At 44.7% G+C, this 13192-nt stretch overlaps 1 protein-coding gene and 2 non-coding genes across 3 annotated transcripts; 1 reads left to right on the forward strand and 2 right to left on the reverse strand.

Moving 5' to 3' along the window:
- Positions 1-985: 985 nt before the first annotated feature.
- Positions 986-1078, reverse strand: trnar-ucg (transfer RNA arginine (anticodon UCG)). Its single transcript has 2 exons — positions 1042-1078; positions 986-1021 (listed from the first exon to the last, which is right to left on the reverse strand). It is a non-coding gene; the product is annotated as a tRNA-Arg (tRNA).
- A 4188-nt stretch (positions 1079-5266) lies between these two features.
- trnag-ucc (transfer RNA glycine (anticodon UCC)) lies at positions 5267-5338 on the reverse strand. The gene has a single exon. It is a non-coding gene; the product is annotated as a tRNA-Gly (tRNA).
- Positions 5339-7250: 1912 nt separating this feature from the next.
- On the forward strand, positions 7251-7640 carry LOC144482343 (histone H2B-like). Its single transcript, XM_078201508.1, has one exon. The coding sequence runs from the start codon at positions 7260-7262 to the stop codon at positions 7638-7640; it is 381 nt and encodes a 126-aa protein (XP_078057634.1). The 5' UTR covers positions 7251-7259.
- Positions 7641-13192: the final 5552 nt, after the last annotated feature.

Genomic DNA, 13192 nt, shown 5'->3' on the forward strand with positions numbered 1-13192 from the left:
GTCGGGGAAGAATTACTTTTGGAATTTCCCTCACACTCTTAGGATGCGCTGATACACTGGTCGGATGTACATCATTGCCCTAAAACTACCAACCATCAATGGCATATATGAGTGAGATGCATTTTTATCTGCCCTTCTCTGGTCCCATTTGATTGAAATGATTTTTTTTCCAAATCTTTCCCTAATTTAAATCCCAGAATCAGGCCATTCCTCAGCCTTGTTATTAGAGGAGAAGAAGGATCCAGTTTCTCAGTCCGTTACCAGGCCATTCTCTTTCCACTCAATGATTCTTCTTTTTATGGGCTGTTGGTGTCGCCTGCAGGACCAGCATTTGTTGCCCTTCCCTAATTCCCCTTCAACTGAGAATGGGTTGTTTGACCATTTCAGAGGTCGAGTAAGAGTCACCCTGTTACTCTGGGTCTGGAGTCACATGTAGGCCAGACCAGTTAAGGAGGCCAGACTTATTTATCTGTAGTGCATCGGTGAATCAGATTATATTTTACAACAATCGACCGTAGTTTCAAGGCCGCCATTACTCAGACCAGCTTTCAATTCCAGATTGATTAAATAGTGATTTTAAATTTCATCAGCTGCCGTGGTGGGATTTACTCCGTGTCCCCAAAGATTAGTGCCAGCCTCTGGATTACCAGCCCCATCACCTTTCATCCCTGTAAACAGTTCACTCAGCTCATTATTAAACCTCTTCCTGAGGAGATTAGATTTTCCTCCACAGAATTTTATGAAACCATTTGCTGCAAAGCCTGTTGCTCCATTCGGGAGCATCAATAATTTATTAAGATCACACAAAAAATATTGATTTCTTGGGAGGAGAATAAAATAAAGAGATGAGAAAATTTAATGAACAGAACAACAAGGAAATGCATTCAGAGAAAGCGCCCTGCAGTGTGTGCAAGACAATGCAGAACTTTCAGCTGAAGAAGGAAATCTCGGTTTGCCGTTCGTTCTCCCAGATTTCTGCATGAAACGACCGCGACAGGACTCGAACCTGCAATCTTCTGATATCATCAACGCACAGAACTACCGAAGTCAGACGCCTTATCCATTAGGCCACGCGGTCAACAGATGCCATGGCGTCCCAAATGTTAGCTCCATGTGAATAACTGCCGTTATTGTATTTATTTTCATTTGCGTTTTTGGATGCTTCTCTGATTCCCAGATGCCAAAAAATTGAAGGGGAATCCCCAGAGTTTGTAAACGGCCGGAAACTAAAGTCCACTTCTATCATTCTTGGCTGCGTGTTTGTGTGGAGTTTGCCCGTTCTCCCATGTCTGCGTGGGTTTCCTTCGGGTGCTCCGGTATCCTCTCATCTCCAACGATGTGCAGATTAGGTGGATTGACCAGGCAAAATTGACCCTTATTTTCAGGGGGATAAGCAGCGCAATTACGTGGGGTTCCAGGGAGAGATTCTCTGTCGGAGAGTCGGTGCAGAATGTCTGGGCCGAATGGCCTCCTTCCGCACTGTCGGGATCCTATGCCTCCTCCACATCCTGTCTTAAATCTTTGATACCTGTCCCTGAATACTCCTGCTCGCAGCTAATGCAGCAACTTCCCCCTGTGTGCCTTAGTTCAATATGTTATAGTATTTTACACCTCTCGTACAGCACCACTCAATCCCGTTTGCTGCAAAGAGAGAAACTCCGAATTATCCAGCATTACCTTGTAGGTATAATCCCTCAACGCTGGATCCAAAACAGTAAATCTCGTTTCCCCCCTCATAAGGACCCTCACGCACTTTCTAAGCTGTGCTTACCGCGTCTGGGTGCAATCCAAAAACAGCTGCAGTTGATCAGAACTTCATAAAGATTGAGCATAACTTCCCTGCTTTTATACTCAGTGCCTCGACTTACGAAGCCAATGATCCAATGCGCCTTCCTGACGACCCTTTCCATCAAAGGCATCTTTGAACCTCAGGTCCCCGTCAGCCTGCACACAGTCGAGAACTGGACCATTCCGTTTCTATTGCCTCTCCCCATCTCTTCTGTCAAAATGCAGCACTGTTCCTGAGTGTGGTATTAATACTGTGTCTCTGTTACAATATCACTGAGAGCTGAGGCTGCAGCTTTTGTTTCTCCAAGATAATCTTTCTGGAAAAAGCCGGAATTTACAAGGATTGTTGTAATTGAGACATTGTCTGGCCGTCTGTGTCTCACTGCCCTAACTCACTCTGTCTCTGTCTATCCCTCCACGCCCTCTCATCAACTTTATATGAAGGGGGGAATTTGTGGGTTAGTAACTGAGTGCACACAATCTGTACATTCATCTGATCAAATAGAATTCAGCTTGTGAACAAGATCATAATTTCAACCAGTTCTGGGTTCACCCAGGCACAGCTCTAATTGGCTGCAGCCCCCTGAATCTGGGGAACAGACAGTGTGAGCATCGCCGGCCTCAGCGCTTTTAACAGTTACTGACCTGTGAAACTCCAACTAATGCCCGAGAATCCACAGCACAGAGCGAGGAGACGAAGTCCTGGGGCTGTCAATCTGAGACAGAGTTTGACCTGTCAATGTGCAGAGGTGAACATTGTGCCAGCGAGAGTGTGTTAAAGGGGCGGCTGGGTTAGACAAATGTTAGTGTTTGTGTGTCCGCACTCAGCTCCGGATTCTCCAGCCCTTCTTGTGTCAAATCGAAAGATTCTCTTGTCATTAGATCGTGCTGCTGTCCTGCTCAGACCTGAAGAAAGAAGTTAAGCGAAAGTTTTGGTCGATTTCAAGGTTTCAGTCGACAAACGAACTCTGAGTCAGCGCTCGACTGAGAGAGCGCGATCAATTCAGCAAAGAGACGTGTTGAAATGGAAATTGCTGCCCTGAATTCAGATGGAAATTTCTCAACGGGAAATTTTCAGATTTCAGTAATAGAAGTAGGACAGTCTGAGAATCTGGAGTGTCCAATTTTAATTGCAGTGGGAGAGTTTGTGAGGAGAGTGAAACACAGAGAGGCTGGAGGAGCCGGGAGCTGACAACAGCTTGTCTCTGCTCCGTCTGCTCTCTGCCTTTCAGCTGCTCTGTGCCGCCACCGCTAGTTTCATTTCGGATCCAGGTCTGACTCTCACAGACATTTTCCAGACATTCTTGGATATAATTTTGTCGGTCTGGGACATATTGTACCAGAAATATATCTTGTGCGTAAACAATACAACAACCGCTTTCTAAATGAGCTGCCCAGCTCGGTTCAATGTGTCAGAAATTATTGGACGATTTTAAAGCAACATCGATTTGGATGCAGAATTCTCTCATCTCTGAATATATTCCATCACTTTATCGCTTGTGTTTGGAGTCCGGGGCAAAGTGACCACTTAATCCAAAGACATTTTGAAATTAATTCAAACATGAAATTTCCTGATGTCTTCTGAATATCTATAATCTTCCTTTACTAACGGTCCGATATGATTATAATTCCCGATATTCGACATGTTCCTTCCATTCCCAAGCGATTTTAAGCAGGAATACTTAACGCCCAGTAGTGAACAGCTTGTAGCATTTTTTGAATGAACATGATATTTTATCATCGAAGCCGTGTGTGTCATTACATAAGAATGTTACTCTGAAATGAGACGTAGTTTTGTCCTTGTGTCCTGATTGTGCTCTTTTTCTTTCTTCCTCCGTCATGATTTTTCTCATGGAAGGGAGTTACAGCACAGACGCCATTCGGCCCATCTTGTCGATGCCAGCATAGTTCCCGATCATTATTGAAAAATACCACAGCAAATTACAACTCAATATCATGGGCTGCCCTGGAGAAGCCAATTAAACATTTCTCGTCTCAGTCACTGCGCGGACGGCTTGAACCTGCGCGTGGAAACGAGGGTTTCGAGTCGAACGCCTTAACCACACAGCCACCGTAGCTGCCTATCTCTTAAAGTGATGTAATCGTCTCAGCAATGTTCATCTTAACTTCGTAAGAAGTCTCACAACACCAGTTTTAGTCCAACAGGTTTATTTGGCAGCAAAAGCCACTCGCTGGAGTCACATGATGAAGGAGCAGCGCTCCGAAAGCTAGTGGCTCTTGCTACCAAATAAACCTGTTAGACTTTAACCTGGTGTTGTGAGACTTCTTACTGTGTTTACCCCAGTCCAACGCCGGCATCTCCACATCATCTTAACTTCGTCAGGCACCAGGATTGTGCAGAGAACAGTGTGAGCTGAAATATGTTCCTCGTTTATTTGGTGTCCTATTCTTTGACTGAGAATTTATTTATTAGTTCAGACTTGTTCTTCTATTTCAATATTGTTTTCAGTATAAACAAATTGAAACCGATTTCTCCGTCCGAAAAAAATAAAATTAAAACGGGAAGTCCTTTTTATTTCGTTGCCGCCTATTGTTCTGTTCGAACTTTAGTATATCCACATGCTTTGAAACGCAAGAGATGGTGGATACGGTCCGAAGTAAATTATCGTTGAGCGTCTTCAAGACAGAAATTGATAAATTCTTGATTTCTCGAGGAATTAAGGGCTATGGGGAGAGAGCGGGTAAATGGAGTTGAAATCAACCATGATTGAATGGTGGAGTGGACTCGATGGGCCGAATGGCCTTACTTCCGCTCCTATGTCTTACGGTCTTATGGTCTTATCAAGGTGATGGCCGGGAAGCGCACTCGAGCCAACTGCTTGGAATGCAGCTATGCTCACCACTATCACACCATCTCCCGCTCTGTTTCATTAATTGTTATTTTCATTCGTTATAATTACGGAACTACCTTAGTTGCCGAATTCATCGGACACCAGGTGTATCGTAATGCAGTTTGTAGACTGAAATTGTTTACTCTCGTTTTTTGGACAGTTTAATATTACACCTTTCTGGGGACTCAATTATTGGTTTTGAGGCCTGGTCTTTCACTTAAACAAAGTTTCCCACTGAAAGCAAATTTAGATTCCAAGTCAAGCGCCTGAACCACTCGGCCATCGCAGCTCCTTATTGGCCAGTCGATGCAACCACCGCAGTTCATATTGACTTCATCAGGATGATTGAGATCACAGTCAGGGAGGTCAACTGTGCTCGGTTCCCTTTGTTTTATATATTTATCTCTGACTGAGAATTCATTCATTAGATCAGAGACTTGTTCATCTATTACAGTATTTGCTTTCAGTATAAAGAAACTGAAGCCGAATTTTCCGTCCGGAAAAATGAAATGCAAACGTGAAGTCCATTTTATGACATTGCCGTCAAATGCTGCGTTCTCGCTGTTTTTGTCCACATGATTTGAAACGCAAGAGACCGTGGATAAGATTCTAAAAAAAATGATGAATGCGATGGCTGGGAATCGAACCCGGGTCAACTGCTTGGAAGGCAGTTATGCTCACCACTATATCACCACCGCTTGCTCTGCTGATGGGCCCCTTATTTTCATTAGATATAATTACGCAACTTCCTGAGTTGCTGATTTCATCAGATACCAGGTGTGTCCATAGCACAGTTCATAAACTGAACTTGGCTTGTCTCCTTTTTCTGGACAGTTGAACTTACCTTTTTTTACTGTTGTTCCTGACTGAGAACTCATTGATTAGTTTTGAGATCTGTTCTTCCATTGAAACAAAGTTTACACTGAAAGCAAATTGAAGCTGGATTTTCCGTTCGTAACTCATTGATAATAAGAATATTCAGTGAATTTCATTTTAGGAGTGACCCTCTGCAGTTCTTACCTGCGATAGCTAATTAAATAAGTCACCACTGCGATGGTCAGGAACTGACTCTTGGTCAAATGCACGCACAGTCACCACTACACCACCATCGCTCACCTAAATCTGACACTCCCCGTGCATTTACGGAACGAATACACAAGCAACGAGGTGGCATAGAAATCAGAGATTAGAGAATCCTATAAACGACATTCCATTTCTGGGAGTTTTATATTTTCCGTAGATCGGGGTGTGCAGCATCGCTCAATCAGAAAATAGATCTCTGGAACATGGAATTTGGTTAATATCATTTTTTGCAATCATTTTAATTGGTAAGAATCATGTTGTTCTTCTTTCACTCCAATCCAAAAAGGTTCTGAATGAATGGCTGCCTTGTTGCACAACACGCGTTCAGCCAGCAGTGAACAATAATTTGGATTTGCTGTTTGTGTCAAGACATCGGGAACAGGAATGGAGTTGCTGCTGCCCGCGGAGCTGGGCCAAGCAAGAGGCACAGATACTGACCAACTGTACCCGCTCCAAATAGATTCACGAAATTAATGAACAAACGGAAAACAAGCGCAACTGATCTTTTAAGGAGCTACGACAGTCTCTGAAAGCATTATATTAACAACTCTTCAAGAATCAATTTGCTGCAACTACTTCAATATGAACCGTTTCAATGTCAGCCTTATTCATGGCCAGTTCACAAACAGGCATTGACTGGTTAGAAGTTTTAACGTTATCAGAAAACAGTTATCAATATTCTCAGAGAAGTGAAACAACCGCCCAAACTTCATAGAATCCCTATAGTACTGAAGAAGGCCAATCGGCCCATCGAGCCTGTGCCAACAACAATCCCATGCAGGCCCCATCCCCGTAACCTCACGTATTTAACATGCTAACGCTCCTGACCCGAAGGGGCTATTTTACATGACCATTGCACCTAACCCGGCACTAGTTTTCATGGCGGAACAGCCGATTCTGGAAAGAAAATACCTGCTACTAGGACCGCAAATGAAGCTGGCGTCTGCTTTGGAGCTTCTGAAACCACATGTTCTCATGCTGGCAAACTCCTGCCCAAAGCTTGTGTCCTGATTTAAATCGATTGCCAGCTCGAGTTTCTGATTTGGATGAAGAATATGGAATGGTGCTGGACTATTCACCCCTCAAACCTGTGGAACTCTGAGTCTTACCTTCACCTTGGTCCGTGAACCTCAAAATAAGTGTTCAGTTTACCCTCAATCAGTCAATGCGGAGGCAGAGATTTAAATGTAATAACAATAAAGATGGAATTAAAAAAATTTCGGCAGAGATTTTACAGCTTTCCCCGTGTAGTCAGAATGGCCGAGCTGTCTAAGGTTCGGGTAGCAGTCTCCACTAGAGGTATGGGTTCAAATTCTGCTCCTGATGTTGGTTTTTCCTTCTCGAGGCGCACCCAAACCCAATAAATCTCTCACATGGCAGCACAAGGACAGCAGATGCAGAGAAACAACGACCACCTCTCAGTTCCATTCCGCGACGCACATCATCCTGACTTGAAAATATATCGCCGTTCCGATGGTTCGCAATCGTGGAAATCCCTCCCAAAGGGGCTTGCTTTATTTCTGCGTGAAATTGAAGATGGCTGATGAGAAGAAACAAACATCGAAACCAGTTCCCAAGAAGGAAGCGAAGAAAGTGATGAAGAAACCGGTAGCAAAGGGCGGGAAGAAGCGGCGAATGTCCAGGAAGGAGAGTTACTCCATCTACATCTACAAAGTGATGAAGCAGGTTCACCCCGACACCGGCATGTCCTCCAAGGCCATGAGCATCATGAACTCGTTCGTGAACGATATTTTCGAGCGCATCGCGGGTGAGGCTTACCGCTTGGCCCATTGCAACAAGCGCAGCACCATCAGCTCCCGGGAGATCCAGACCGCCGAGCGCCTGCTGCTGCCCGGGGAACTGACCAAGCACGTCGTGTCGGAAGGGACAAAGGCGGTGACCAAGTACACCAATTAAAACTCCCCAATGGACTGAAAAGAACCCCAAACACAACGGCTCTTTTAAGAGCCACGCACAATCTCTGTGAAAAAGCTGTTCCATCTTTTCCCTTATTAAGTTAATGAGAGATCTATTTCTGGAGGATAGGGATTTGTCCCGTTACAGAATGCTGTGAATGGGACTTCAGACCCGCCCCTCACACACACTTTCACATTGATGGGACAATCAAACTGAACTGAGAGTGGATTATTAAACTCAGTTTGGGATTTGTGAGGGGCAATGAGGAGAAACACAATATTAGGAAGCCATTACTTAAATTTAATAATACCTATATTGAGAGCTTTAACAATTGGTGAATTAACTTCATAATACAATGATGTTTATTGATCTCTGGTGATCTCGGAGTCGCAGCCTGAACAGAAGAAAGGCGGGAATGAGGAGGTTCTTCTCGGGGTCATCTGTGTATTCCGCAGTTTTCTCAGAGGACGGAATCAGCGAGATTTGTGCACACTCAGGACCCTGAGCCCATCGTAGCGATCCCCCCCCCCTTTCCCTCCGCCCCCCCCGCCCCCCCCCCCCCCCCCCACTCCCTGCAGCCCCGATTCTCCGGACACAATGCTGCCGATTCAACCGGCAGGATATGGCGGGAATTCTCTCCACACTTCCGATTGTAATATTCCCAGCCGCTTTCAGGGGAGAGGATCAGAAATCAGCCTTTCCCTCTGTCCCTGTGAAGCCTGTGTGAAGGAGTTGGCTGGGAATCTCTGTTTTTGCTTTTCCAGTGAGCTGAGATTTGCTCCGTTTTAAATTGCTGAACGGGGTCTTATTTCCGCTGGTGACAGATAACAGATTGAGAAAATCAAACTGTTCCTAAAATAGCGCCAGGATTCTGTGAGGGAAAATACAATAAACAGATTCTAAAGTGTGAGATTGAAATAGTTTCCTGAACATTCAGGCGTTCGGTTATTTTCTATTTTTCCTGTACTGAAATTGGCGGGCTTTTCCAATTTGGAAATGTAAACCAATCAAAACCTCCCATTTCTTCTCCTGGCTCTCAGATTGGTTACGAACCTGATTGAAATGATAGTGACCAATCAGAGCTCGAGTCTGGCTTCAGCCTCGCAAACCGCTCACAATGATTATTAATCGAGATTAAACTGACGGAATGTGTATTTGAGTTGTCAAATGTACTGTGTTCGCGCGGACAAATAATTGAAGGAACCGGAATAAATGTGATATTTCGTCCACGGAAGTTAAAGAGAAGAGTGTCGCCAGCTCCTTGTCACACATTCCGCATATTTTCACTGACAGAGAAGCAAACAGCTCATCAGTTCCACGTCTGAGACAGCAGAAATAAATCCAGAGGCGCATTTTCAATCCACTGCTCTAACAGCAGGAAAGCCAGATGTAGTGTTCACATCAGGCCAAACTTTCGTATTAGGATGGCCGAGAGGTTAAGGCGTTGGATTTAAGATCCAATAGACATATGTCCTCGTGGGCTCGAACCCTACTCCTGGTAAATAGATTTTTTAACACGACAGTGCTTCATTTCTCCTCCATGAACGGTATGCTTTGTCGAACCAGCATGCAAGAAACTGGAATTTTCACAGCAGAATAATACATGAGACAATAAGAAATCAAAACAAACTCAGTACAACTAACAGGGGGATTCATCAATCCCAGTCCAAATTCTCATCAATTATCAGATCATCGCTGTGTCAACCACACAATAGTGCAGCCTCAGCTCCAAATTAAATATCAGATAAAACTGACAGATGGTTTTCTGTTAAAAGTTACACAACCTGAATAATGTACTCTGAGATTCGAGTTAAATACCAGTCATATCACCAAATCAGGGGTTTAGAAGTGGTCGCAATAATCCCCACAGTCTGCCCTCACATACATTAGGTACACATTCAAATCTCAAATACATTCTCAGATTCGGATATTCTGAAAGCTCGGATACAAACACAAATGCCAGTTGAAAACTTACCCTGCTTATGAAACTAAAAGTTACAACATCAATTTGATGGCTACGAACTGAACTATAAATTATAAACTAACGCTAAATCCTCACTCACACTGTGCCAGGTGGAAGACACTCTACCAATTCCAGACTGGACTTCATTTTACATGCATGTCAAAATTCTTACACAGAATCAGGCTGAGTGTCACAGATCAAATCAATGTGAACAACCTGAGTGAAACTTGCATAGCAATCCAGTATCAGATTGAAGGATACATTATCTTTCACAATTGTGTTCACACTGACAGAGATTTATTGCTGGGCTGAAACTCACACACATTGTTTGCTTAACACCTACCACATCAGTGGTCTGTTTCGGTGCTGGAAAGTTATTTGGAATTAATCCAAATTCATAAATAGTCCCAGAGACTGCAGATTATTTAATTAATCCCAAACTCATACTAAATACCAAAGATTGATAGATGAGATGATAGTTCTCGCTCACATGCACTTTCAGGAGCTGAAAAATACAGGCTGCTTGCTGCACTCACTCAGAGGAGCTGTGCCTGAGTGATATGAAATAAATTGCACACATCAATTGTATCACTGAGAGATTTAGAAACAATGCAAGACTCACACAGAGTAATGAATGCAAAAGGAAGAATAGCGAGAGAGAGAGATGTGTGACAGATAACAAATGAAACCCGCAATTTTAAACAGCACCAGAGACTTACATACAGAATTATTTCCAATGATAGGACCAGCATAAAGCTGATGTTCCATAAACAGTACCACGGGAATTAACGCATATGTTCCAAAAACAGCGCCAGGGGACTTAAAATTATCGATGATCCCCACATTTATATGAAATTTACTGTTTATTCATGAGTCACAAGTACGCTTACATTAACATTGCAATGAAGTTACTGTGAAAATCGCAGAGTCGCCGCACTCTGGCACCTGTTCAGGTACACTGAAGGAGAGTTTAGTACGGCCAGTGCACCTAACCAGCGTGTTTTTGCCCTGTGGGAGGAAACCGGAGCACCCGGAGAAAATCCACGCAGACACAGTGAGAACATGCAAACTCCACGCAGGCAGTGGCCCAAGCCGGGAATCAAACCCGGGTCCCCTGTGCTGTGAGGCAACAGTGCTAACTCCAGTACCACTGAGACACCCCACAGACATATCACAGAATAAAGAACCATTGACAGGTCCAGAATGATACCACACTCACACACTTTATAACAGTCCGAGACACTCACAGAAACAACACCAGACAAATTCAGATACGGAATGGTTCCAGATACTGAAACAGGTGAACTGATTCCCACACTGATTGTGTGCCCTGGGCAGTCCATAGCTACAGGGATGCGGTGAATCACGGTGACAAATCCGACCATATACACCACCAGGCAGGTCACGACTGCATAATGTGATTCTGCAATGGGACAACACTTACTAAATAATCCTGATTGTGCTCAGAATTACACTGACAATGTGACCAGAAAAGCAGAGTTTTTTAAAAAGCAACCTCCCATTGAAGATGGAGGTGAGGAGGAACCTTTTTGATCAGTGGTTTTTTTTTTTACTTCGTCCATTCATGGGATTAGGGCATCGCTTGCTCAGCCAGGATTTATTGCCCGTCCATAATTGTCTTGAAGTACGCTGTGCTGAACTGCAATCTTCAACTGCTGCCATAAATGTCATGTAGGTACACCCACAGTGCGATTCGGGGGTGGGGGGTGGGAGGTGTTGGGGAGTGGGAAGTTTCTGGGTTCTGACCTACTGAAACTGAAGGAACGGCGATACATTTCCAAGTCCTGATGGTGAGTGCCTTGGAGGGAGATTCCCAGGTCGTATTGTTCTGATGCGTCTGCTGCCCTTTTCCTTCTCGGCCAAAGTCACGGTGGGTTTGGAAGGTGCTGCCAAATTAGCCTTTGTTAATTCAGGCAATGCATCTTGTGGATGGTACACACCGCTGCCGCTGTCTGCCAATGACAATGTAAGCCTATTTGTGACTCATAAATAAACTTTAATTTTTGGTGGAGGGAGTGAATATCGGTGGATGGGGAGCGAATGAAGGCAGATGCTTTGTACAGGATAGCGTCAAACTTTGACTGTTTATGGAGCTGCATTCACCCAGGTAAGTTACGTCTGGAAACCGAGTACTCCGGATTCCTTCCACAGTCCCAAAACGTGCCGGCTGGTTGGATTTGCCATGCTAGATTGCCTTTGGTGTGTTAAGAAGTGAAGGTAAGATAGATTAGTGGTCGGACAGACAGAGGGTAGTGGTCGAAGGGTCTTTTTCCGGCTGGAGGTCTGTGACCAGTGTTCCGCAGGGCTCTGTACTGGGGCCTCTGCTATTTGTGATATATATAAATGATTTGGAAGAAGGTGTAACTGGTGTAATCAGCAAGTTTGCGGATGACACGAAGATGGCTGGACTTGCGGATAGCGAAGAGCATTGTCGGGCAATACAGCAGGATATCGATAGGCTGGAAAATTGGGCGGAGAGGTGGCAGATGGAGTTTAATCCGGATAAATGCAAAGTGATGCATTTTGGAAGAAATAATGTAGGAAGGAGTTATACAATAAATGGCAGAGTCATCAGGAGTGTAGAAACACAGAGAGACCGAGGTGTGCAAGTCCACAAATCCTTGAAGGTGGCAACACAGGTGGAGAAGGTGGTGAAGAAGGCATATGGTATGCTTGCCTTTATAGGACGGGGTATAGAGTATAAAAGCTGGAGTCTGATGATGCAGCGGTATAGACCGCTGGTTAGGCCACATTTGGAGTACTGCGTCCAGTTCTGGTCGCCGCACTACCAGAAGGACGTGGAGGCGTTAGCGAGAGTGCAGAGAAGGTTTACCAGGATGTTGCCTGGTATGGAGGGTCTTAGCTATGAGGAGAGATTGGGTAGACTGGGGTTGATCTCCTTGGAAAGACGGAGAATGAGGGGAGATCTAATAGAGGTGTATAACATTATGAAGGGTATAGATAAGGTGAACAGTGGGAAGCTTTTTCCCAGGTCGGAGGTGACGATCACGAGGGGTCACGGGCTCAAGGTGAGAGGGGCGAAGTATAACTCAGATATCTGAGGGATGTTTTTTACACAGAGGGTGGTGGGGGCCTGGAATGCGCTGCCAAGTAGGGTGGTGGAGGCAGGCACGCTGACATCGTTTAAGACTTACCTGGATAGTCACATGAGCAGTCTGGGAATGGAGGGATACAAACGATTGGTCTAGTTGGACCAAGGAGCGGCACAGGCTTGGAGGGCCGAAGGGCCTGTTTCCTGTGCTGTACTGTTCTTTGTTCTTTGTTCTTTGTTCTATTAGCGGGGTGAGTGCATGGTGCTATGGGTATAGGGCATGGATGGGATGCTCTGTCAGAGAGTCGGTGGAGACTCCATGGGCCGAATGGCCTTCAGCACTGTCGGGATTCTATGATTTTAATGCCTTTTGACTGTGTCAGAACTGCCCTGAGAAAAGGGGGAAAGCTGTGTTTGTAGCATTTACAGCAGAGAGCTCGTTGCAGCTTAAACTGTTGATTGCAAGCGAGAGTTGATGAAAATGACTGAGTCCTGTAAAAGAATAGGTGAGATACT

This window comes from Mustelus asterias, unplaced genomic scaffold, assembly GCF_964213995.1.
Source record: "Mustelus asterias unplaced genomic scaffold, sMusAst1.hap1.1 HAP1_SCAFFOLD_35, whole genome shotgun sequence".
Taxonomy (NCBI): Eukaryota; Metazoa; Chordata; class Chondrichthyes; order Carcharhiniformes; family Triakidae; genus Mustelus; species Mustelus asterias.